General features: G+C 35.0%; 1 protein-coding gene across 1 annotated transcript in view; it reads left to right on the plus strand.

Moving 5' to 3' along the window:
• Positions 1-23,188, plus strand: part of LOC134842132 (uncharacterized) — a 34,068-nt gene extending 10,880 nt beyond the window's left edge. The window contains exons 3-9 of the mRNA XM_063858332.1: positions 3,075-3,198; positions 4,594-4,673; positions 7,654-7,950; positions 16,071-16,235; positions 19,258-19,460; positions 21,052-21,286; positions 22,204-23,188. Of these exons, the coding sequence (XP_063714402.1) occupies positions 3,075-3,198; positions 4,594-4,673; positions 7,654-7,950; positions 16,071-16,235; positions 19,258-19,460; positions 21,052-21,286; positions 22,204-23,051 (1,952 nt within the window). The 3' untranslated portion in view covers positions 23,052-23,188. The remainder of the gene's footprint in view (positions 1-3,074; positions 3,199-4,593; positions 4,674-7,653; positions 7,951-16,070; positions 16,236-19,257; positions 19,461-21,051; positions 21,287-22,203) is intronic.
• Positions 23,189-26,739: the final 3,551 nt, after the last annotated feature.

Here is a 26,739-nt window from a genome sequence, read left to right on the forward strand (position 1 = left end):
CCTCCCAAATGTAATATGAATATGATTTATATTCATATCTCATCCTGTATGCAAAAGTTGAATGCTCTCTCATATCATATACATCACTTCACTTTTTTCATTTCCTCTCACAGATAGATGAGTAAAAAATTCAAATTAGATGAATTTTATAAATTTCAACAAGTTATAAAAGAAAGCAACTGCAACATATTGAAAGGTAAAAAGTAGTCTTTTGAAATAGCGCTGTGGGCATACTGTATTTTCACTGAAAAGATTTTTGTTTAGAAATCAATACTTTTAGTACAATTCCCCGGATAGAAGTCTGCTAGACAAGACATCATATAGCCTGCCTCTATTTGGCTTAGCTCTTCTCAGCGCCATAGTAAAACCCCCTTTATCCATTTTCTCTCGGATCTAATTGGATTTATAAACTGAAGTATGGGGAAAGAAAACAGACTAAATTAGAGCAAAATGACTCAGGAATTTACATTCATGTCATAAATTGAAGTACTCTCCACGTTGAAAAGTATTGTTGGTACAGGTAAATTAAAGTCACAAAATTATTGCCTGAAATCTGATTAACGGATACCATACAAAGTGTGACAGGCAGAGTTATCAATCAATTTACAGGAAATTATGTTTTTTATTCCTTGAAAATGCATTAGAATAGTATGTGATATTGGCAGGTATTTTTGATCCTTATTTCTATGAAAATGGAAGATTTTTTTGCTTGGGGTGGTTTTTACTATTTTGACTATTTTTGGCGCTCGAATTATTAGTTTTCAACAAATAAATTTTTATGGTTGAAAAATTGCCAGTTTGGGGGTTCGAAAAATTTTAACAGTTTTAACAATTTTTAACAAGTAATTTTTGACAGCAAGTTATGTGGGTTTAAAGATTTCAAATGTAGCCAATTTAGGATAATTTTATATTGGGCGATATATTTCGGGTTATACGAGCGACATATTTCGGACTATTAATGTTTAAGTAGAGATATAATCCGTCTTAGAAATTGTTCCAAAATGAAATGAAGCATTTAATAATTTGCTATAAACAAATTGTTTCTTTTTGTACTTAACATAGCATGTAGGGGAATGATTTTCAAAAAAAAAATCTCAGAAGAATATAAAGAACATAAAGGAATTCGCCTTGATACCAGCAGTCTTGTTATAGTTCACCCTAATTCGATTTCAGAAGTTCAGCTTTGATTTCCAGATTTAAATAGCTTAAACTTTTTTTCAGAGAATCAATTTGATTAAAGTTCTTAATTTTTGTATCAATTAAAAAGAGCTATGCAAATACGAAGGAACGAAAACGAAAACACTATTGATAGTTGACAATTTCGAAATGCACATTTTAGGCAGAATGGATTGTCAAAAATACAGGCAATAAAAATAAAATAACTAACCTAAATAGCTAACAAGACTGCTCGATATATCAGATCAAAGCCCCGAATGTTCCGACTGTCCCTTAATTCATATCGAATAGTTTTTATGAAAAAAATTTTGAATACCTGTAAATTTTGGACAAAATCGAAGTGTAAAATATTGATTGGTACGAAATTATTACGGCCAATTAGCTAGCCTCAGTTCAGTTTGGAACGATTTTGTTGTGCGGGATAAATGGGTTATAAAAAAAATTTGTCGAAAACTATTATTTCGTACGGCGAAAATTGACTGAATAAAAAAACCACAACGAGCATAAATATTCCGTTTTCTTCGAAAGTCAGAACAACAAGGTCCAACTCGAAGGGAAATAGATGCACACTTAACAAGGTCCAATAGTTAGCAAGGCTCAAAGTGGAATTAGTTTACTGATCCAAGATTTTATCTACGATACTAAAAACCTAAGCACAAAATTTTTGCACGTGTCGAATTGTTTGCTCTCAAAACTATTCCGAACTGAATTGAGATAGACTAATTAGGCATAATAATGGAAGCATACCAACGTGCCGAAAAGTCAGGATGCGTAAAATTTAAGCTTTCATTGGCTTTATTGGCGGTATTTTTTTTAAGTGTTGAGATAATGCTACTCGTGAAGAAATTTATAGCTTCTCTAAATGTTAAAGAATTGCCGTTTTGCTGTTTTTTTCTTATCTGACGTTAATATAAAACAGTTTGTTTAAAAATGAATTGGAAGGGAAAAAATTGCCCGACATAATAGGATGCTAATTATCTAATTGCCACTCTTAATTGACCAAAATATATCATTTCACACTAGGTGATATCAACATATATTCTGGAGCCTTTTTGGCAGCTTGTTGCTATCGAAAGCTGCAAAAAGGGCGCAAACAAGCTTACCATTTTTATTTCAAAATTTTGTTTATCAAATTTTAATGATTGAAAACTATTCGAAACCACTTAAAGGGCAGTCGGAGCATTCAGGGCTTTGTCCTGAAACAAACAGTTTTGTTTACTTAACCTCACATAACCATCAATTTTATGGTGTAGCGAGGGGTTTTACAAGGTTAATTATGAAGACTAAATATGTTTGTCTTGGCCTAATTAAGTCGCATGCCAATTTTTGTAACTTTCGGATCAAATGAACAAAATTTTAGTAGTAAAAATTTGAAGGTTGGGGGGGGGGGGGGGGTGTTGAAAGAGCCAAACTTTTTGTCATTGAGATCAAAATGAGTGTTTCTTAGGTGTTGTTGCTTTTTTGTTTTCTTTTTCAAGAAACATCTCAATTTTTGTTTGCGCGCTTTTTTTGAAATAGGTAATTTTACCTATTTCCGAGTGCAGCTCGGATAATTAAGCTCTGCTTTGACAAATTTTGAAATGAGTTTTTCAGAAGAACAGGGGTTACAAAAACTTATAACAAAATTTTCAGAACAAAAACTTCCCTGAAATCAAAAAGCTCTTACCATTATGTAATATTTTCTAGAAAAATCACGATGTGATTTTTAAGAAAAAACTGACAGCTTTTCTTTTTCGTTTATAAGTGCATCAATACTTCTGCAACACACTCTTGGCTCTCACTCCCGTATCAAAGTAATAGTTTTTGACAAAATTATAGTTCACATCTTATTCGCGTGTTAAATTTTGAGTTGTAAAATTTGTTTAAAAAAACTTATGAAGGTTTTTTTTTTTTTGTAGAAAACTGCAATGATGCATCGTTGAGGTTTTACGACAAGAAGCAGAGGTACCTCAACATAGTGCCAAGTGCATGTGGGGAGGAGTTGACCCCGAAACTTCTGGCTACGAACCTCGTCTCAATAGAGTAAGTTAAACAAACACCCAACTCAACAGGCTTCGAACCTATGACCTCCGGGTCTGCAGTCGGTGTCGACTTAAGGCTTAAACATATGACCTGAAAAGTTGTTGTCATCTGACGTAAACTTTGACATATTCTAAACAGGAAGTGTTTATTGAATTTGACTGTTCAAATGCAACTTCGGAGTAACTTGGTTTTAAATGTAACTTGTTTCTAATAAAATTAAGACTTTGCGCCGCCTATGTTTAATTTTTGAGGAAACTCAGCGCAAGGAGAAGCTATAGTTTTGCTGAAATTTTAGTTGTCAGTTAAAATGGGACTAAATCCGCAGGGGACGAAAAAGATATCCGCCCTGTGAAGATTTTATCCCGAAGCGGACGAGGCGGCACAAACCCCTGATTGCAAGTGAATGATTAAAAGATTTGATCTGAAACGCTCCATTAACCCCCCGCGTTTATTTATGACCTGTCAGGAGTATGGAAAGAGTCACTATATAAATAGGCAGCGATAGAAGGTGTAGCGGAAGCCTGATAAAAGGATCTCAAATAACCCAGCGGTACCATAAGAGAGGGTAGCTGATCAAACTTAGCTTTTCTTATCGAACCATTTTAAACCCAAACCTGCTACTATTCCTAATCAAAAGCTTTCTTAATTTAATCAGCTTCATGTATCATAAAATTGCACACAAGCTTTCAAAAACTGCGAAGATTGTTGATTTGCTTCAAAACAATCTGTTATGCAAATTCTGTAACTTTTTTTCGGTTTTTCAAGTCTTTTTGCATGATACAATTTCCAGTTCCTTTGAAATTCAGAACTTCCTTACTTCAAAACAAATTGGGAGATTTTTTGTCTGTGAAGCGACTCGAAAATTTTTTCACAACAGCACATCAAAGAAAAATTTTCCTGACAATATAAGCTTTGAAGCGGAGTAGAGAGTAATATTTGACAATTAAATGCATTCAGGCTTGATGAAGTTGGAAAAGGCCGTCAGTTGAAGTGCTTTGATCCAGTAGGATGAAGAGTTTTGTAGGATTGAGCCTGGTTCTCAGAGACAAAGTGAAAAATTGTAGATTAAAGGGTCTCTCTTTCGGCATGGTTAGAACAACCTACAGCTAAGATGGGTTGGGTTAAATGACTTTCCGAGTGAATTTGAGCATTTTTCTATTATTGTTTTACTTTTTTCCTTCTCGACTGCATCAATTTTTAAAAAAAAATTAGTAGGTAATCTTAACCATGCAATATGCTTATAAAAGAAGCTTAAAAATGCTCAGAAAAATTACTAGCAACAAGATTTTGAGCAGAAGTTTTCGGAAGATGGTTTGGTGCAAGGACTGTTTTAAGATGCCGTGTACAATTTTTGAGCTGCTTGATTGAAGGAGAATTGGTTTTATCTTGTTTCAGGTACGTGGAAAAGACAACTGATTTTCAACTGAAACGAAAGACTCACTTCTCTATTGTATGGACAGCATACCACGCAGAGGGTAAGGCTACACTTAAAGATGTGTCGTGTTTTAGCAGACGAAGAACCGTGCACATTCACACGATTTATCGGTACAAAAGGGACACAATTTTGTGGCCATTTACATGATTTTTCGTGTAAGTTTGCACGAGTTGTCATATGAACAATAGTTTATACGGAAAAATCTACGAACTTGGTCGGTTTCTAAATAAACTTGTAGTTTTTATCGACAATTTTTTGAATCAAAACATACTTTTTTAATCTGGCTTAGGTCATTGATACAATTAAAGTTTTTTATCAAAACTAAATGGTTTTTTAACTCTCGTTTAACTTTTTTCTAAGGTTTCATTGTTTTCAAACTCAGCTACGCTTTACAGAAATAAACGAGTTTGGATAATATGTATTGACGCACCGGAGTTTCATGGATAAAAATCGTTTATTATGGAATAATGTTGTCTAAAATATTATCATTATAGCTATTCATACTTTATTTCAGAACTCAAGTGAAATGATTGCCTATCTGATAAGAAATTACCTATCGTATGGAGATCACAAGGAGTATGCTTATACCTCGTAAGGACCAGATTTAGATTGGCAATAAAAGTGTTGGATTTAATGAATTGAATCATTCGAACCTAATTTATTGCTTAATTTTATAGCTAAATAGACGCAATAAAACAAAAGCGCTTGCCTCTTACTTTATATTAGGGGGTGTTTTGTTTATTTGTCGGTTCGAATAAATGGTCCACTATTCTGGGTGGCTACTTCTGTTTAATGTGCTAATTGCAAGTGGCCTGAAGTACGCCGCAATAAAACTTGAAAAGGGATTCTCTGTGTTCGAAATTGACCAATAATTCTAGGACTTGTTCAAAGCTGAGTTCAGAGAGTTTGTTGGTACGCTTCTCCCAACACAATCAAAAAAGAGTGCATTAGTAAAGTAAAACCAAAATTTCATGCGCCTACAGTCATGACGGACATGACTAGGCTCCCATTTGTACAGAATCTAGCGTCCCACCAAAGGAGCGATTGTTCCGGGATTAAATTGCTAGAAACAGCATTTTTCCAATGCGAGCCAAGTCAAGGCGTTTTCTTACGTCTCCGGGAGGCTGCAAGGAGACGTCTTTTCTCAAAAAAATTGACAAACAACATTTTAAATTTAAAATATATACAAAAAACAAATGTTTAGCTTAAGTTCACCATAGCGCGGAAGAAACTCAAATCAGTTTTCTCTTCGTAAAGCTGTATAATAATTTGCACTTTTCGTTTAGGACTCGGTACTTTTTCTTTTTTTGTAAATTGGTGCCCGGCACGTAGTTGATCTTGCTCGGCTTTTATGAGTCCGGTATTTTGAGCAGTTCCAGTTAGTAGTGGTTTTCTTCTTACGTATAATACAACACTCGTGGCCTGATACCACTAATATTTGTTTGTCTTTGGAGGATAAAGTAAAATGAAAGGACGCTTCAGACATTTTAGCTCATAGAATGGTAAGACAATTGTTCAAGTGTAAGGCAGTATGATTTTATGTGCAGTTTTTAAAATTCTTGAGTTGCTTTCAATTAGCACAATGTAGGTTATCTCTAGTTTAAACGCGTGAATGAGGGATTGTTTCTCTAGCTAATCGTAATACATTTTTTTTGAGATTCAAGAGGCATCAAGTGAATTAAGACTGTCTTTTCAGGCCTCAATTAGTACACCTAATTGGAATACTCCTGTACCCATGAAAAGGTGAAAAGGACTTAATTTGAAAAAAATTATCGGTATTAAAAGGGGGCTAAATTGTTGTGGTGTTATCTTGTTACGGGTTATAAAGCAGGAGGTGTAAAAAATGGGGGTTAAATAACGTGGCGTTAAAGAGTGGGAGTTGGTTTGAGTTAACATTTGGTAACTGGAAAAAATCGCCGCTCTCCTGTTTTATACGCTTTCCTCAAAGAAACGTGAATGACTTGTGTTAATATGTGTTAATGTCATAAAAATTGTGGTTAATTGTGTTAATTTCATGAAAAAATTTACAAACATGAAAGATGGTACAAGTTAAAACAGTTTCATCGTTGAACAGTGCTGATTTAAATTATCCGGACAAAACAAACAAATCTTGAATTTTCAAACGCCTTTTTCTCGAATTGGGTTAAGAGTAGACAAAAAGTGAACAGAACAAAGGTTGCTTAGAATTTCGTCTAAACTAATATGATGCAATTTTTCTCCGAAATTCTCAACCAAAATTTTACCCAAAAATGGGACATTTTGGTTTTTTTCAATTAATCAAAAATTACACTGAAACTACTTTGTTAATTGATAAGAAAATTATATCACAAGAAGCCTCCTAAATAGCCCAACAAAGTTTAAGAGGAGTTAAATCTCCGAAAGTTTGCGCAAATTGTTGAAAATTTGTTTTTAAACAGAGGTTCTGGGTTTTACATAGTAAAAATCACATTTATTGACTATCAAGTAAAAACTTTTTCTCTTATTCTGGTTTTTGGAGATTTAACTTTTCCTAAACTTTTTTGGGCTATGTAGGAGGCTTCTTGTGATATAATTTTCTCAACAATTAACTAAATAGTTTCAGTGTAATTCTTGATTAATTGAAAAGAGCATAAATTACCCATTTTTGGGGTAAATTTTTGGTTGAGAATTTCGGAGAAAAAAATTGTACCATATTAATTTTGATGAAATTCTAAGCAACTTTTGTTCTCTTCACTTTTTGTCTAATCTTAACCCAATTTGAGAAAAACGTTTGAAAATTCAAGTTTTGTTCGTTTTGTCCGGATAATTTAAATCAGCACTGTATGTTTTTTTCCAAAACTCGAAAATGTTTTAAATTTGTTTTTTTTTGGTTTCTTCGAAGTCACCGACTTCTTTCCAACTGTCTGTTGGCTATGTTTTTCTCAGCCATTCTTGCTGGTAGTCTTTTTACCCAAGATCAGTAGGACATTTCCAAATACTTTTGGCTATTGTACTTTGTAAGTAGTAGCAAGATTGATATCTAACTTTTGGTTTCATTTCAGCCACTTGCAAAGCGAGTGAGAGTACTCAAACAGAAACAGTGGCTCTCAGCCGAAAACGCAAGCGACGTCAAAAGAGGTCGACTGCGAGGGTCTCGTTGCAGCCAGATCCCCCCGTCAACAACAACAACAAGAAATACAGAAAGAGAGTGGTAGCTGACGAAAGCGAACAAGACATTGAGAATGGTCTGTTCCGATGTGAGAGGTCGAAACTCTGTGTGTCCAGAGAACTGCTCTGCAACGGACATGTCAACTGCGGACTGGACAAGTTTGGAAATCTAGACGACAGTGACGAGAAATGTTAGTACTTGTTATCGTTCACAAACTACCTTAAATTTTTATCACATTCTGGGGAAAAATACAAAAGGACAACTTTAAAGAGAGAAATATAAAAATGTAAGGTTTTATAGTGATTAACCTTGTCGTGGGGGGTTATATAGTTAATTCGTGGATAGAAAACAGCTGACTAAACTCCGACTGACAATGTATGCATGCATTGTATGGTGGATTTCAACAAAACGCATTTTTTCTGATCCTAAGCGAAGTCTGCACAATAAATCACCGAAACGCATTTGGCCAAGAAAAAGTTCTTTGATCCGCAATTTTCAAACTCTGAACATATGAGAGGCACACATCGTGGTGGTAAGGCGTTCGCTTTGAGATCGTCAGATCCTCAAGTCGATCGATACCCTGCCATAACAAGTTGAGTATATCAGCCCTCACTTGACCTTTTGCTTCAGTTCTACCACAACTTTACCAAATTTGGCTGCAAAAAAAATCATTCCAGACGCAAAAAAAACAAGACCAAGTGATCAATCTCCCCTTTAATCAATTAGATGGGAGATTGTTCACTTGATTAAAAGTTAATGTTTTTCAGCTAATCAGATTTGAGCATAGTTCCTACAGGCCTTATAGCTTAAACTTGCCATTTAGTTTAAGCGGGAGGGGAGATCGTCATTTGCTCTATTAAAGGTGGGATTCTCGCATGGGCCAAAAAAAAACATCCTTGATTAGCAAAAAAGGGCTTTGTTGAAAAAAAATCAGTGTAGAATGTGGAGAAAAAATATAAACCCGCGATCATCAGACAAGCCTAGAATTCTTTGATAGGTTCTCTGCGAATCGCAGAAACGAAGTTATTTAAAGAGGATTTCTAAACCGGTATTTCTTCCTTATTTCTTTAAAATTGTTGTTCACTAGGTCCAAATTGTCTGCTTGATCAATATTTTCCTCAATTTGAGACTTAATTTTTTTCGAGGATTAGATGCCTAGATAAATGGCTTATAATACAAAAGACCAAAGTTGTTGTGGGAAGTTTGTCTTCCTTTTTGGAACTGATCAATTCTTTTGTTGCTTTAGAAAGCAGTTTAAATCGATTCAAAACATCTTTTCAGCTCTTTTTACTCGCTCGTTATCTAATGGTGCCATCTAAGCTCATTATCTATTGTGAAAAAAGTTTTTCAATAAAAATCAGCAGCTTAGTCGATGGAATATTGAAGCAGTTTCTTTTCACAGTTATTTTGCATTTGCAATAATAATTGCTAACTTTTTTCAGAAAAAAAAATAAACGATTTAAATGATCAATTTTAATTTGAGCTTTGAGGGTAGAATTTGTAATTTTTTAATGGGCTGACAAAAAAAATTCGGCCAAAATGTCATTAAATGTTCGAAAAGAAGGCCTGTACTTTTCCATTTTAATCCTCTTTTGCCAAAGATGTCACGACAGTAATTCGCAGATTTTATCCTGAAGACCAATTTTTATAATTTGTTGGTCACGTGATTATCCCTTCTTTTCATGGCCCCAGGATGTGATTTAACGAAGTGAAATTGGTCGAGGCTGTGCTAATTTTTTAAGCCTCGGGGGAAATAATAGTTTGTATTGTTATAATTAGAGCCCCCTAAAAGCTCAAAACTCACTATTTTAAGCTTATTTTTAAGCAATTAGTTTCATAGCAATCAGCTTCAGTTCTCTCGAGACTATTTGTTTTTTTTAATCGATGGTTTTTGACTCAATTTTCGATGTGAGGAAATTTGGGTGGTGTGTTTGTTTTGTTTCCCATGTAAAATCAGGCAGCGAAAATAAATTTTAGATGGGGTTTCAGAGGGCGATTTATGGTATTAAGTCCTTTCAGTTGCGATTGGATCGTTTGTCGAAATTTTCCAAACAATTTTCTCACTGTCAAGGAAAATCGGTTTGAAATATCCGTTCTGACCTTCAATGAAATAAATCGAATTTTTATGCAGGGGTGTTTTTTTATTCAGACCAATTTATAATTCAAAGTTTTGTTTCCTCAAAAACATTGAGTCACTTTGAAGGGCAGTCAGAGCATTATAAGAACAAACTCATTATTTTGCAGTCAGTTTGTTTTTGATTACAAAGCAAAAATTCACATTCGCATAACTTTGACGCATGTTGGAAAAAGCGAATTTTTTTTTTTTCATTTACAATTTCGATTAGGCAAATGCGCTTATAATTCTTTTGTTTCAAGAACAGACATTCTAAATTATTCATCACAAATCTGGATGACAATGAAGAGAAAAGATATTTTAAAGAAAAGATGAGAAAAGAAAAAATTTAGTTTTTTGTATTCTTGAAACTGAAGAGATTTCTATTCTCAACCACTGAAAGCAGTCATTTTCAACAAAACAAAGCGCTCCAAGTTGTATTCAATATTGTCAATAAATACAAATTTTTAGACAAGTGCTGAAATTTAAATTTTTAGACAATTGGTGACTATACTGCGAAGCACTTAAAAAAATGCGTGTTTTAGAAAATTGTTTGCAGTATGAATAATAACCTGAATAAATAATTATATCACTATGATTCCATTTTTGCACCGTTTTGCGATGTTAGTTTTCCGGGTCAATGGCCTGTATATAATTGCAAGCATTGATGATCATCTAAGATTAAAACTTTAGGCAGCCAAATGCCCAGCAGGCGCAGTATTTCACGGACCTGAAAATCTCATTAGAGTTTAATTTTCGTGGTGCTTTTCCTGAAATTTTATCGGTCACGAACTTAATTGAAATGATTTGCTTTTTTGCCCAGTTTCAAATAAATGAATCATCCTCTAGTTTTTCACTCATGTTTTATCGCCTGTGATACCTCTGCGGGGCCCGAAAAAGGAGGAAAAATAAAAGTGGAAAATTGAGAAATTCTGAGATAAAAGGCTTCATCTCGGGGCGAAGCATTGCTTGGTTAACTGATTTTAAAAAGTAAATTTTAGCTAAAGAGGTAATGATGACGTGTCTTGTGATATGAATTCTCGGAGGATTGCTTCTAATCGCTTTTCAAAGACGCTTTGCAATCTTGAGATTAATTTAAAAATCGAAAAATTGGGCGAAAAAGTCTCAAGGGTTTTTGTAATTGAAAACATCACCCGATGGAAGCTTACATGTAGCTAGTCTGTGTCCTTTGCAGTAATCGATTGATTTGATAGGGTTCGCAAGCACTTCATGTAAAAGCGATATTTGAAATGATAACTCTTAAACTATGCGTCAACCAAACTCAAACAACAAGAATATAGCATTGTTGACTTGAAACGATATTCATTGGAGGTTGGCATCTTGGATTAATGGCCTAAATTGTATCAATTTTTAAAGCTATAATTTTTGCTCTCAATTAAATTTACTTTCAATAAATTTTAAGATAAACACCTGGAAACACAAACGGAAAATTCTGGGCTTGCCCCCTGATACGAGTAGACATGTTTTTTGGTAAACGGTTGCCAGCTTTAAAAAGTTTGTCGGTGAAATCACTTTTTCAGTATCTGGTTTTATGGATCTGCCAAAAATCTGGCATCTTTCAAGTCAGCTTTTATTTATCGCTCTCATAGTATTATGACATTAGAGCACTAAATTACACAAAAATTTGTCTTTGATTTTTTTCCATCGCAATCGGATAATGCCTCTATGTAATCATATTACAATCTTGAGCAGCCACGCGTTATGTTTTTACAGCCTATTTTATGTAGATTCGATAGAAGTTAAAGTCCCTTTAAGTGCTGAAAGAAAAAACGAAAATTAAATTGAGTTGATGGATATGTTTTTTTTTTACTTTTTCTTATTCATTATAGATTACCAACCTCATTTCTTTTTTAAAAATGCGGAAAACGTTGGCTTATGCAATTCGCCTAGAAGTTGAAGTTTTTTCTGGATTTATGAATTAGTGATATATTATATAAAAACCCTTTCAGTTGTGATTCATAAGACATTATAAAATTTCCAAAAGTTTTCTCATTGACAAGAAAAACCAAACTTTTGATGCTCCAGCGAATATAAAAGATTCATAGTATGCTTATAATTAGCTTATAAGAAGAGTCGTAAAAATCACTTTATGCCGTGAAAGCTTAGTTCTAATCAAGTAAAATTAGTTTTCGAAAACTTTTAGCGCTTTTTGGGAATAAAGTTTAGGCAAAATTGCTCGTATCAGGTCAAAGCTTGAATGTTCCGACTGTATTTTAAGCTTAAGCTAAAAACGATAAAATTTTCTATAAAATTTTTGTTTTCTTATTTGAGCTTTATTCTAAAACTATCCCCTCACGCATTATATTATGTAAAGTGCAATGTGATTTGTTTTTTTCAGGTATAGCGAGTTATTAAAAGAAAAAAGAGCATGCCTCATTTCAGCTCGAAACAATTTCCAAAATTGAGCACAGGAAAAAATTGTTCAAAATTTGAGCTCAGAACGACAATATCTCTTGGATGATGAAAAAAAAATTGTCAAAAATTATCTATCTATCTATCTATCTATCTATCTATCTATCTATATATCTATCTATCTATCTATCTATCTATCTATCTATCTATCTATCTATCTATCTATCTATCTATCTATCTATCTATCTATCTATCTATCTATCTATCTATCTATCTATCTATCTATCTATCTATCTATCTATCTATCTATCTATCTATCTATCTATCTATCTATCTATCTATCTTAAGTATATTTAAATGCTAGTGACAGCTATCTCCAATGTTTAAGATTATTAAATTTGCATTTTTAACGAAAGAATTTTTTCATGTTTCAACTATATCATATAATGCAATGCTTTAGAAAATTTTTCAATTAGTTTTGCGCAAGGTCATTATTTTTTCAGTAATGTTTTTCGAGGCCAAATTAAGTCTGTCTGTCTGAATACCTGCTTCATAAATTAATTTGATTATGTCTGTCTACCCGTCTCCTAGTTTTTTAAACTTTGAATTTGGTTTCGACGAAACAGTTCAAAATAGTACAACTGTCAAACGGTTGTCTCCAATCTCTCTTTAACTTTATCTGGATTTTCTGTTTTCTGGATCTTTTTTAAAATCTTTTTTTTTCTAATTTTTTAAACTTTTTTTTCTTTTTCTATTTTTCTTTTTTTTAAAATCTTTTTGATGCGTCTATTTTGATCTTTCCATCTTTTTATCTGTTTTTATCCTTCTTGTTCTATCTTTTTTTTCTATCTGTAATTTCTATCCTTCTAACCTGTAGTTGGGTGCTGTCAGAGTACTCAAGGATTGTGAATCTTGCCTCCAAATATGACTGCTCAAATCCTTGTAGTTTTCCAGATACGACGTTTTTTGTGATTTTTCAAAAAGTTTTCAGAAAACATACCGAATTTTTTTTTCAAAATTTAAGAAATACTAACCGTGTTTTTGGGGGCTACCAGAGTACTCTCACGGGTTGTGAATCTTGCATCTAATTATGACTGCTCATATCTTAATAGTTTTCCAGATATGACGTTTTTGTGATTTTGTCAAAGTTTTTCAGAAAACGAAACTTGTGTTTTTTTTTTCAAATTTGAAATTCCTAACCCTGTAATTGGGTGCTGTCTGGGTACTCCTAGGGTTTGCAAATGTTGCCTCCAACCATGGCTGCTCAAATCCTTGTAGTTTTCGAGATAAGATGATTTGTTTCTAGAAATTTTCCAAGTTTTTCAATTATTTAAGGTTTAGAAAAATTTTCAAAATTTAAATACCCCAACCCTCTAATTGGGTATTGCCATGGTACTCTCAGAAGTTGTAATTCTTGCCTCCGAATATGACAACCTAAATATTTGTACTTTTCGATATTTGACTTTTTGGAGATGAAGGAAAATAGGAATTGAAACAATTTTTAAAATATCAAATTACCAGCCATGTAATTGGGTGCTGTCAGAGTACACTAAAAGCCTGCAGATGTGGTTTCCAATGTATGCGGTTTTTCATGAGTTGTCAAAAATTTGAATCACCGGAGGTGCGTTACACGCTAGTTTGTTTTAATTTATGGTGGGAATTTTCTGTGCTTTTTGCAATGCAACAAACTATCCTTGTTTTTGAACAAAAATTGAGCTACCGTTTTGTCTTAAAAGAGAACCGCCGCCTTTTAAAAGACACTCATAAGAATTGAAACCTTAAGACTGCTCTTTACAGGACGAAGCTTTAAATGTTCCCATTGCCTTTTAAAGTCTTTTGAGAATTTTTCGCTTCCAAAAAATTTTCTTCAAAATTTAAACAACAAATCAAATGTTTTCTCAGATTTTTTTGTAAACCATCCCCACACCTTATGATATGTATAAAGTGGTATTTATCGCATGTAACAGAGTATTAAATTGACTAAATTGCATGCCCAGTTCGGTTTGGATATTTATCTGGATAAAAAACCACCCCGAGCACAAATTTTTTGTCATTTCATTCGAAAGTGACAACAAGAATCGCTCGCAACTAAAAGCCTGACTTGTTCTAAATTTCGAAAAATTCCTTTCTAACATTTATTAAATCAAATAATTTTACGACTGAATAGCATCATTTCATCCTTGAATATTAAAAATGTTATCCTAAAAGTCTCAAATTTTTGCCAAAGTTTTTGTTAGTAATATTATCAATCACATTCTATAAATAAGAGCCGCCCACAAACTTCAGAACGCCCTCATTTAAGACTTATTTTCAACCAGGATAATTCAGTAAAAGAAATTTCCATTCATTCAGCGAAGGTATTATTTTTCACAACGTTTAAGCATTTACATGAATATCAGAAGAAAATAGGGTTTATTCACAGATTAAAAATTGCAATGTCCAAATTTATCAACATCTGATTAATTCATAAAATTATCTCTACTTCTGGATCGCAGTGAATTCCGAGAAGAAAACAAGTAATTTTCTTATCAGGAAAACTGATTGAAAAAAATGTGCGTAATTATTTATACAATCATTTTGACGGAGTGCGGTCTGAATTAGACAACCAACTACGTATTCATACTCGTCAATAAGCAGACAAATATTACATTACCACAGAATCGAGATGGGAAAGCAAACTTACGAAATAAAAAAATTATTAATTTTTCATTGCTTCTTTGTCTCGATTCTGATTGGTTAATCCAGTATTTGTCTGCTTACTGAAGAGTCTGAATACGCAGTTGTCTAAATATTTCTACGTAACCCATTTTAACAATATTCCAAACAAAATGTAAGCAATAAATTTTCACCAATTTTCAAGAGCTTCGAGGTATAATTAAAATTGCAAGTGTATCGTACAAGTATCAATCATTTTGAAACAAAGGCAGTGTTTTGCTTGATTGATTTCCCCGCTGGAGTATCTTTTGTTCATGCTTCCCTGTTTTCCGTCTGACATATGATGTCGCAAATTCAATTGAAACAACCAAGACTGCATTTAACAACAGAGTCTACGCCAACTCAACAGATGGGATAGTGAAAATCATTCCAAAGCGTCCCTCTGAAATCTTTTTCAAACATCAGCTGAAAGGAATGTTTGTTTTGTTGATTTGACTGACGCTGTCTGTCATTTACACTCTCAACCTCACTTTTTTCTGTTTTTGTCTGAATTCTAAACAAGTTTTTGAGAATTAATGAATTGGAAGCAAACTAAATACTCATTTAAAGATCATAGCAATTTGCACCATTCTCTGCTGTGTTGTTTTTCGGTACCGAGCCATAAAAACTCAGAAAATTAAAAACTTTGTTTTCCGAAAAAAAAAGAATTTTTCAGTTAAAATAGCAAAAAATGTTTTTTCTAAATCAATTTTGCTGTGCATTTAGCAAGCAGCGGCTGTGCACATTTTCTTTTAGTAATTATATTCTTAGGTTAAACTTACATAAAACAAGAGGAATTAGCTTGTGTGAAAAAAGGACAGAATGTTCCGACAACATGTGATTGCAAAAAAAATACTAAAAAATCGATTTTCCTTTTTTTTGATATTTTCAAAAAGTATTTCGAAATTATCATTTTTTTTTAAAAAACAAGACATATCAATGAACTGTTCATCTAATGGAAATTTTTCCTTTATTGAAATTATGAAACCGCTCTTCTTTGTATTTTTGTTTGCATAGCAAAGTTTTATGACCAATTTATCGGCACTGATAGATTTCTTCGAATGTCTTTAGTCAAATCCAAAATGAAGTTCTCTGAACTGATTTCTTCATGGGTTATTTTTAATTCACAGGTGTGGCCACTGGCAGTGGGTTCGGGTGGTCTGGGGGCTTCTGGGGCAAAAACTGGAATGTGGTGCTGTCCATAGGAGCCGTGCTCACTGTGACCATACTGGCCATAGTGTCCTACTACCTCAGACATCAGGCCATTCTCAGGGCCAGGAGGAAGCGCAGAGTCGGTAAGAGAGCGAAGCGAAGTGAAGTGCAGAAGATCAGTTTTCTTCTTCTAAAAAATCATATCTCAATATTTTCTAGCTTGCCTTCGACTGAGGCGAATCTTGAGCGGATTCACTGAGCTGCCGAGTGCAAAGCACTTATCGATTTTTCACCAAAAATTCTTGTTTTTCAAGAAAAATGATTTTTTTTGCATGCTTTGTGAACTCTTTTTAACCACTAGCGAAGAGAAAAGTTGGCTTTGCTAGCAAAATTTGGTTTCTTGAGATCACCCTAGTTTTTTGTTCACATAACAATATTTTGTATAGTATCATAGAGTGCTATTTCATCATCATCATCGTCATCCTTCTATTTGGAGAGAGCCAATGGTTTTTCACTCAACTTTCACTTTCCAATAAAATTGCGGAAATTTATTCATGGTACTTTTTATTCCGACTTTCATAACGAAAGTAACGGAATATCTGTGCTCGGGGTAGGTTTTTTTTTCTTCAGACAAATTTCGACTTTTTAACTAGCCATTTTTGACGGAATTTTTTTATATCATTCGAAATGTATTGTTGCCCTGAGCTTAAATTTGAAAAGATAAAAAAATATTTTAACTGTGATCCTTTTTCGTAAAGTTATGGGGGTTTAGAATTGGCATTTTGCTCAATTTGAGCGCGATATATTAAAGCGTGACAATTAAAGCGCGATCTATTTCGCGCGATTAACGCGTAAGCGGAGATTAAATCCGTTTTAGAAATTGTTGCAAGTTGGTTGAAGGAAGCTTATTGGCCATAATTGGTTTGTTACTAGGAGCAAAATCTATCACGTTGTACTTTATATGGCGTGTGGAGGAGCGTGTCTTCAATAAAAAATCTGAAATAAAAAAAAATGTTTTTTTATTTCGTTTCATTGCATTTAATTTTTATAAGTTATTACTGCTCCATAGACCTAAAAGGCAGTCAGAACATTACGGGCTTTGCCCTGATACGAGCAGTCTTGTTTATAGTATTTGGTTTGATAGCTCAATATTGAAGAACTGTAAAATGAATCTGTGCTTAAAGAAAAAAAAACATTTGAAATTCAACAAGACTGCTCGTATCAGGGCGAAGCCCTGACTGTTCCGACTGCCTTTTAAGGTTTATGGAGCAGTAGTAACATAAAAAAATTAAATGTAATAAATTAAAATGAAAAAAAAATTTTAAATTTGAAAGTTTTTTTTTAATGAAATCATACCCCCACACGCCATATAAAGTACAAAAAAAATAGATTTCGCTCATTGTAACAAACCAATTATGGCCACTCAGCTTCTGTCAACCAATTTGGAACGATTTCTAAGACGGATTAAATCTCCGCTAACGCGTTAATAGCGCGAAATATCTCGCGCGTTAATTGTCCCAAATTGGCCAAAATGCCAGTTTTTAAGCCCCCACAACTGTACGAAAAATGATCACAGGTGAAATATCTTTTCAAATTTAAGCTCAGAACAACAATACCTTTCGAATGATAAAAAATCTGTCAAAAATGGCTAGTGAAAAAGTCAAAATTTGTCTGAAGAAAAAAAACCCACCCTGAGCACAAATATCCCGTTACTTTCGTAACGAAAGTCGGAACAACAATGCATTATCTCAAAGTTATGAGAATTGTGAAGTAAACAAGACTGCTCGTATATCAGGGCAAAGCCATGAAAGTTCTGAGTGTCCCCTAATTCATGTCGAATAATTTTTGGGTAAAGAAAATATTGAAAACCTTAATTTTTGGACAATATCAAAGTGTGAAATGTTAACTCGTTTGAAATTAATACGGCCGATCCAATTAGCTAGTCTCGATTCAATTTGAATCAATTTTGTTGTACGGGATAGTTCGCCACGCATAAATAATTCGCGTTACGCTCGCAGCAATATGAATAATTTCTTCAAACCGCGCATAATTTAGTCAAGAACATGGCCAATTTGGCAATTTTCAAACCCCCAGAAATTTACAAAAAAAAGATCGGAGGTAAACTATTTTTTTTAAAAATTTGAATTCAGAAAGTCGATATCTTGAATGGCGTATAAAAATTTTTGTTGAAAACTATTATTTCGATCGGCTAAAGTTGACTGAATAAAAAACCATACCGAGCATAAATATTCCGTTTTCTTCGAACAATATGCGTCAATAGAGAACCTTGTGTTTACTTACAACCATCTAATGAAAATGAATTAAAAATGAAACCTCTTGTAGTTGGCATCCATTTTTCGCCTTTTTGCTCCAACCACTTCAAGATGTGGGAAGGAATCAAGGCGTAGCTTGAGTTCTCTTCCCCCCGATTTTGGTCACCACCAAGAAAGATCGTAAGGGGTTAAATGTGGTGTTTTACCGAAGCATTTTCAGCAGTGATTTGGATTCCAAACAAAATCAAAAAAAGTTGTCTCAGTTTTGAGAAAGCGGTCTGAATTTTTCTGTTTTTCCGACAACAGGAAATGAAGTTTGATCTGATGAAAGAATGAACTCTCAATTTAGTTCGACTGCAATTTTATTTCAACTTAGCAATTATTATCTCCCCGGTCATTTGACAGCTTTTTATGCAATTCAATCACCCTTTACTGAAAAAAAAACGACCAACTTTGACAGCTTTTCACGCAACTCAATCACCCGTTACTGAAAAATAAACTACCGAACGAGCAAAAAACTGAACAAAATATATATTTTCAAACTTTAATAAGTCTAATAACTCTTAATTGATTTTTTCTTGTTTTTAATTGATGGTTGTGCGATTTGCAGAGAATTTTTGAAAGGCTTTCAGGCCTAAGCACAATTCATTTGTTTTATTTCCTCACATTCCACTCTAAGTTTCTTCTTGTTGAGCGAAGTTCTTTTTTGCAGTTCAAGGCCGTTTTTTCCGTCTAAAGCTTTGAATTCTAGTTTCTAATTTTTGAATTTTTTCTTTTTTCTTTCAATTGACTAATGATACTTAAATTTATGATATTTACACTCATGATACTTAGATGCTGGTCCATCTAATACATACAACTTATAAATCATTAACTTGTAAGTTTGTTTCAGAGGCGATGCACAAACGTGAGCGCCACTTCGACGACCCCCTGCCACCAGTGCCCCCTCCCCTCTCCCTATCAGAAATGGGCACCCAGTCCTCCCTCAACCTCACAACTGCCAAGAACCCCCCCAACGACTACTCAATGCTCCCACCCACCCCGTACGACATGATGAACGCCGCCAACGGACAAAAGTACCCCACTCATTTTGGGGTGAGTCATACTACTCGCGGTCGATGCAACTGCGTTGTAGAAGAACTGACAATGGTTCAAATTATGAAAGCTTTGGTCGAGATTTTTTTTGGGAAACATCTACACCTTAATAGGAAGGCTTGCATAGAAATGGTACCCCGTAAACAGTAGCCAGACTTATAGAGGATTTAACTCAACGGTTAAGCATATGCAAGTTTTTTTGCTAGTTATGACACCTTATTTTGCAATAGGGTCGAGGGTAGTAATGTAGATCCAAAATTCTCATTGCCGATGTCAATTTTTTTTTTCATCTTAATATAATCGCGCAACGGGAAACATAATCAATTGTCATGTACGATTCAATATTTATCAACAAGGCCGATCGATCGCTCTCAAGTTGAAGCTTCTAGAATAAAAATGAATTTTGTCCTCAATTTCAAGTTTGATCGAGAGATAATGATACAGGAAGTTCCCGATCTGATTCGCCCCATGTATGGCATGGCAGGTCCGATTCAGATCTCAACAATATGAACTGCTTCGCGTTTTTCGGTTAAACTAATTAGCTCGGAGAGTTCAAAGCTCTTCTGGGGCGGAGCTAAAAATTTAATTTGCGTTTTGCCTCTTCAAAAATAATTTGACCTACTACTAATGGAAGCTGCAAAACAATTTGCGTAATTTGAGTGGAGTTAGTTTCACAAGGATTGGTGCAAATGGAAGGAAGTTATTCCACTTTTTCTGCGCTTTGACGTGCAGTTGTAACATATATGAAGCGATTTGTAATTGTCAGCCGAGCCAAATTCTCTCAAGTTGCCGCCCGTGTAATCCCGATAAAATCGACATATGCCCCCAAAAATAAATCTTATGTAAATTTTACAAAATTTCCTCGGCCGCACTTAGGGTTCAAAGGAATTTAGCAATTTAGTTCAAAGTAAAACTTCATTTTTTCAACCTAATTTCAGGAAGTTACTTCTGTCTCAGTGGAAAACTACTTGAGCAAATTTAGTAGATTGTGAAAAGAAATACTTATGCGCTGAAAATTAAATCTAAATTTAGCTCTTTAAAACTTCGTAATTCGGTGATAATTGACTATGCTAACATTGGTTGAAGAAAAAGCAGGTTGTTTCAAAAAACATGAGACTGAAATCAAAAACAGAAAACTCTGGTCGTGAAAACTAAAATAACATGACTACTATCCCCCAGCTAAGTTGTCGTTGTTTACTGAACACCCCGTCTGAGTTGGCGAAGAGTAAGAACTGCGATAAGGTCGAGAAATATAAATAAATCACACACCTTTAGAGCACTGACTTGAAGTTCATAAATGGCACGAATACGCCAAGGGTTGTCGACACTGGAAAGTAAACAAGAAGACCCTGCAAACAAAAACAACCCATAGTTTTGATCACTTTCTTTTGAACTAAAAAAACGTTTGAGTGCGGAGATAATTTCTTTCTCTTGAAATACCTTAAAATGTGTTTTTTGTCGAATTAAAAAAAATTAGTGAAAGAAAAATTTTTATTATTGTGAAAAGTATGAAATGGTGAAACGGCTCAAGTTTCAAATGTGGAGCGTTAGTGTTCGAAACCAAGGCAAGTTTTCTCAATTTTTCTTGCAGATGCCAGACGTAACCGCAGTTCAAATCCAGGCAGCTCGCAATCCAGGCACTGGTACCATGCCCCACCCCCAGTCGACTAGAGGGGTTACAGGAGGAGGGGGCGGTGGTGGTGGGGGGATGCATTGGGCTAGTGGCAACTTCCGCAGATCCCAGTCGGCAGCCTCCTCCAAGGCCTCTTCGTCCCCCACCAGTAGCAGATCTGCACCCGCGTCTAGACACCCCCCTGCTCCCAATGGTGAGACACGAAACTTGTTTTGCTTGTACCTTTTTTGGCCCTTTGCTAGTCCCTATTTTAAGTTTTTCTTGCATTCGAGTAACGAAGTCTTATTCGAAATGACTTTTGACGTTCCAAAGTTCAATAAAACATGTCAGCGTGCGTAAAAACTAAAAAAAATTTGGCTGTTTTTCCCATGGCTATTTTTACAAGTCATGGGGAAAAATAGCCAAATTTTTTTTTATTTTTTACGCACGCTGACATGTTTTATTGCAGTTTGGAACGTCAAAAATCATTTCAAATAAGACTTCGTAACTCGAATTTAAGACAAAATTAAAAGAGGGACTGGCAACAAAAATAAATTGGCGGCTCTTTTCCAATTCCCCCCCCCCCTTTCAAATTCAATTTTGAAAAGTCTATTTAACGTTGTCACAATGCAATGAAATTTGGCGTGGTGAACAAATCGACAATTCTGAACAGATTTGTTCTTCATACTTTACAGCGTAATATCACGCATTTAGCCGTAATAACACGTAAAACAAATATAAAACTCGTTATTTTGAAAGGGGGGGGGGAAACTGGAAAAGAGCCAAATTGGCCCTGATACTAACCCTTGTAAAATCCCTCGTTACACCATAACTTGCTTATTTAAGGTGAGGGGGGGGGGGGAGGGGGGAGGGGGGTGAGGAAAAGAGCCCAAATTTTTGCAACATTTTAAACAACCAAGTTGCCTTATGAAAAGTTTTGATTATTTTCCACTCCCCTGGTTCAATATAAATTCAACGTCTTTACTATTAGTCACAATTTTAAGTCAAACCTTGTAACTGCTTATCGCAAAATCGTTTCGTGTTGGTTAATTGGCTGCGAAAACTATGACTTCTACTACTTTAGACAAAATGTAGTAGACGAGCATGTTTCATCCTGGACATTTGTTTAAGGATGCCAGCAACAGCATTCGGCTCAGATGAACCCTCGCAACAGTCACCGAACTCTTATGAGCGACTCCAACGACAGCGACTCGGCAGTGTTCTCGGGAAGCGAACGCGGAGGAGTAGTCTCGAGTGTGAATGGGTGTCGACGCAAACACCACCGAGATTGCCCCCATAAGAAGAGTCGCAGTAACTTCCGACACTCGAACCACCCGAACCGAGAGTGGGAGATCCAATACGACCCCAATAACCCGAACGCAATGGCAAATGTCCAGGCACCATGTATGTGCCAAGGAAGCACCAGCCAGTTCCAGGGTCACCCGAGCGTCGGAGGACAATTTCACTGCCATAGCATGATGCAGAACCCAAACTATGTTGAGCTAGTCAACCCATTTGTGGAGCAGCAGAGTTCAAACGGCCGAAGATCTCGAAGCCAAGACTTCTTAGACATAAACGAAGCACACGGAATACCTCATCAAGTTCGACTGCAGTCGGCCAGCAATCTCAGAAACGAACAGCAGAGAGGAAGAAATGGTAAATTCAGTCACAACAACGTCGCCTACAGGTCCAGTCAGGGCTACCACTCGGAAAACGACAGCTACAGGGCCCCCCTGGCTAAGACCAGAGGCAGACCAGTGATGGGGGGAAGCAGGGGGTACAAGAGTGAGACGGATGACGGGGGAAGTAGTGTTGTGAGTGCTGGGGGGAGGGGCAGCAGTAGTAACCATGGCAACAACCACAGGGCCACCACAGCGCAGAGAGCGTTCGCGTTGCTCAGGAAACAGCAGCAGGAGCAAATGCGGATGCAGCAGAAACAACAATTACAGACGCATCAATACGAGCAGATTCAGATTTAATGAAACACTCTTCTTCTTTTGTTAAAAACTACGAAGGACTTTGAAAAATTAGACGATTAGAGTTTCTGTTGTTATGATAACCCAGATGGATTTCTGTTTTAATTTGTAATATTTCTCAAATACATTTCTGTTTTCCATGTTTCCCTTTTGCAATCAAATAAGAAAGATTGTGACTAAATGATTTCAAGCTTGTTTGCTTCTGTTGGCAAGTGAGGCAAAATGAGATCGAACTACAGTCGCAACTAGCTCTGCATCTTAATTGAAACCTTCAAATCAGACTGTAAATAATACCTAAAATTTCAGCATAGTTTTTGAAGAACAATAAATTATCAAAAACTATTAGTAGTACTCGAAAGACGACTCTTTTTTATGCATACTCTATGTATAGTTATGTATATTTATTGCGCACAATAATAAATTGACGCACAATTGCGCACAACATAAATTGAAAGAAAACAAACGTATGGATTTCAAAACTACACAGCAAAATTGGCTAAATGATACCAAATTAATGATGTGGTGGCGTCCCTCATGCTTGAAGGACCGAATGCTTGAAATTAATTTTAGCTTACTTTCCGCCAATCAGAATTGAGTATTCAAAATCTCAAAATAAATCGAGAAAAACCTCAAAGTAAGAAAATAAATCCAGGCCATTAGTGTTAATATTGACCGATTGGATAATAAGCAGATGCGTTTTCAAGACTGAAGATTTCGTAGATTTTGACCTCATTAATTTTGATAATTATTTGAATCGTATTGGGTTGTAACTTTTGTAATTTTTTTTTATTGTTTTCCACTGATTTAATACATTTTCTGTTAATATTGACTTCGATTTTGTGAGAAAGGCATTTAGCCAGTAGAAACGCTTGGCGATTTTGATTGGTTGAAATTTTTCAAGCATTCGGTCCTTCAAGCATGAGAACCCTCCCCTGGTGGGTATTCACGAGTACCAAAATGATAAATCAGTCCCATTTGTACCAAAATAAAAAATCAATCGCGTTTGTACCAAAACATATTCAATTGGCCTAAGACTATTAAGCCGACTACTTTAAGCTCTTGGTTTAAGGTCGCCGGTGGGCGCGCTACGCGCGCGTCGCCGCTTCGCGGCGATAACCGGCTCTAATTTTCGTATAGAGTCCTACCCTCTGTTGGCAAGCTCGCAACACGTTGGCGCGACTGCGGCGGTCACTATTCTGCTGTTTAGTTTTATTCTGTTTGAACAGTAGGAAATTAATGTAGTAATTCGTTGGCTCACAATTCGACCAATCAGAAATCGAGTTGAATAATTTTGGTACAAATGGGACCGATTTTTCATTTTGGTACAAATGACCGTTGGTACAAATGGGACGTCACCCCCTCCCCTAATGATGTGAGCAAATTTTGCAATTAATGATTTTTTTTTCAAAAGACCGCTTGTTAATGTCTGCTTTGGGTCTTGTTAGTGTCTGCTTTCTTTCTCTGAAATAATTTTTAGAGAAACATTTTGTCTGACGTAAGAAAAACTCTTATTTTAAATCGTCACAATCAACCTAGATATCGTTTTACTGCAGTGCCGAAAACTTGAAATTAAGTTCAATCAATTTCTAGTTATGCGGTTGTTGATAGTTTATGGAAAATTTTCATTGACGAAACATATGAAAAAATTTGCAGAGCGAACGACATTGTTAAAACCGACGACGCCATTAAAAACAAACAATGTCGACACAGTATCTTCGTTCAACCACATAGGTTATACATCACTCCATAACTGGCTGCGTGAAACATTACCTATTGGACGACGTTTGCAAATCAACTAGTTCAAAAACGCAAAATGCTACACCTCTACAGAAGAATGAAACATCGCGCTAAATTGTACAAGTAATACAGCCAAACATTTGTTAGAATGATAAAAAACCTTTAATCACAAACTGTTTTTCACATTTTATGAAGCACTCTTTGTAGTTTTATGTTTTTTAGTTTTATTTCTCCGAAAACAAATGTAAAAGTTTAAACACTAACCAATTATTTTTCAAAAATAGCACTACATTATGTTTTGTAAACATGAGAATTTAATAGTCTAACTACTTCGAGAAAATCTTTGAAATAGTTGATCTTTTTGTGTTTGCCGGGTTTTCTAAGAGATCTTTTGAGACTTAACAAAAAAGATTAAAATTAAAATCAGTATTGGACTATAAGAAGTTGCACGAACTTACCCAGCCGAAAATAGGTTGCGTGGCAAACAGACATAGTACTCTATTCATTTCTTTGAGATTTCAGAGCAGTCCAGTCCCCTTTCAGGTGTTTTATATTAAAACCATTAATTTTTTGTATCCAGCTTTTTGCTCTCCTAGACTGCCAATCAAACAACTCAAAAAGTGCACTTTTATGTGGAATTTTTAAAATTGATTAAGTATTTGCACAGTCCAAAAAATGAACACAACAAGTCTTGCGTTCGTTTTTATTTCAATTATTAAAAATTTCAACGTCTACATTTTTACTTCTCAATTTTTAAAATCTATAAACAATCCTAACTTGTTAAACAGAAAAATCTCTTTAGTTTTTCCAGTTCAGATAAAAATTGGTGTACTTTTTCTGAAATTCCTATTTAACATAAAACCCGCACTGGAGGTTCATGGATAAAAATCGGTTTAATTTGAGTTTTAATGTCAGAGTCTATAACAGTAAGGAGTAATCGAGTATAATAAAAAAGGATTGTTTTTGCTAATATTTATTAAAGCATTGAAAACTATTGCAGATCAATTATAATAGATTTTTTTTCACTTTCAGAGAATGAGACAAAAAATCTCCATTAAATTAGATTTACATTTTATTAAGGTTCAAATTTCAACGCACATAGCGTTTTCCATGTATTTGGTTACTTGTTGTTCAATTTTAGTTTTTTTTCTGCTCAACTTTGGTTTCTGTTACTGTTTTCTTTATGTTACTCAATTTCTCAATGTTGTTCCTTTCAGCAATTTCCCTAATTGTTTAATTTGGGGGGGGGGGGGGGGGGGGTGAGAGAATGGTAAAATTGTAAGTGTACTGTTATGCGAGAGACCGCGTGCTAAAAAAAATCATTTTTTTGCCAAAATCCTCCAAAAAATGCATTTTTGACGGAGTGAGGGAGGGGGGGGGGGGGGGGGCTTCAGTTGGGAGTTGGGGTGGTGGGTTGGTAATTCGGGGGGGGGGATTGTTCATGTTGTTCAGGTGGTCAGATGACGGAGGGTGGTTCAGGTGTCAGGTATATGGGGGGCAGGAGCAAAAATTGGGGGGAATGGGGGGAGATGTTATCGGAATCATTTTGCAATTTGAAAAAACTTTAGAATTAGAAATCGAGCAGGCCGTACACTCGTTTTGCAAACTTTACGCTCTGCACATTTCAATAATTCAGAACTTCTGACAAAACTTTGCGCGACGCAAAACCAAATTTTAAAACCCAATTTAGTTGATTTTAAATTTTAAAATTTCATTTTATTTGATTTTAAATGGATTATAATTACTTTTAAACTTGATAAAACCAATGGAATTTAATCAACTTTTTATTTCAGTCGGTTTTCTGAGTGCTACATGGGAACCGATTATATTGATAAACATTTAAATTACAAAAATATATTATAATTGGTTTCTTTTCACTTTTTTTAGATGCGGGAATTCAGTCCCATATCTCATAAGCTCAATTATTACACCTAAGTGCTGATGTTTATAATTG

The sequence above is a fragment of the Symsagittifera roscoffensis genome, chromosome 3 (assembly GCF_963678635.1).
Source record: "Symsagittifera roscoffensis chromosome 3, txSymRosc1.1, whole genome shotgun sequence".
Lineage (NCBI taxonomy): Eukaryota > Metazoa > Xenacoelomorpha > Acoela > Convolutidae > Symsagittifera > Symsagittifera roscoffensis.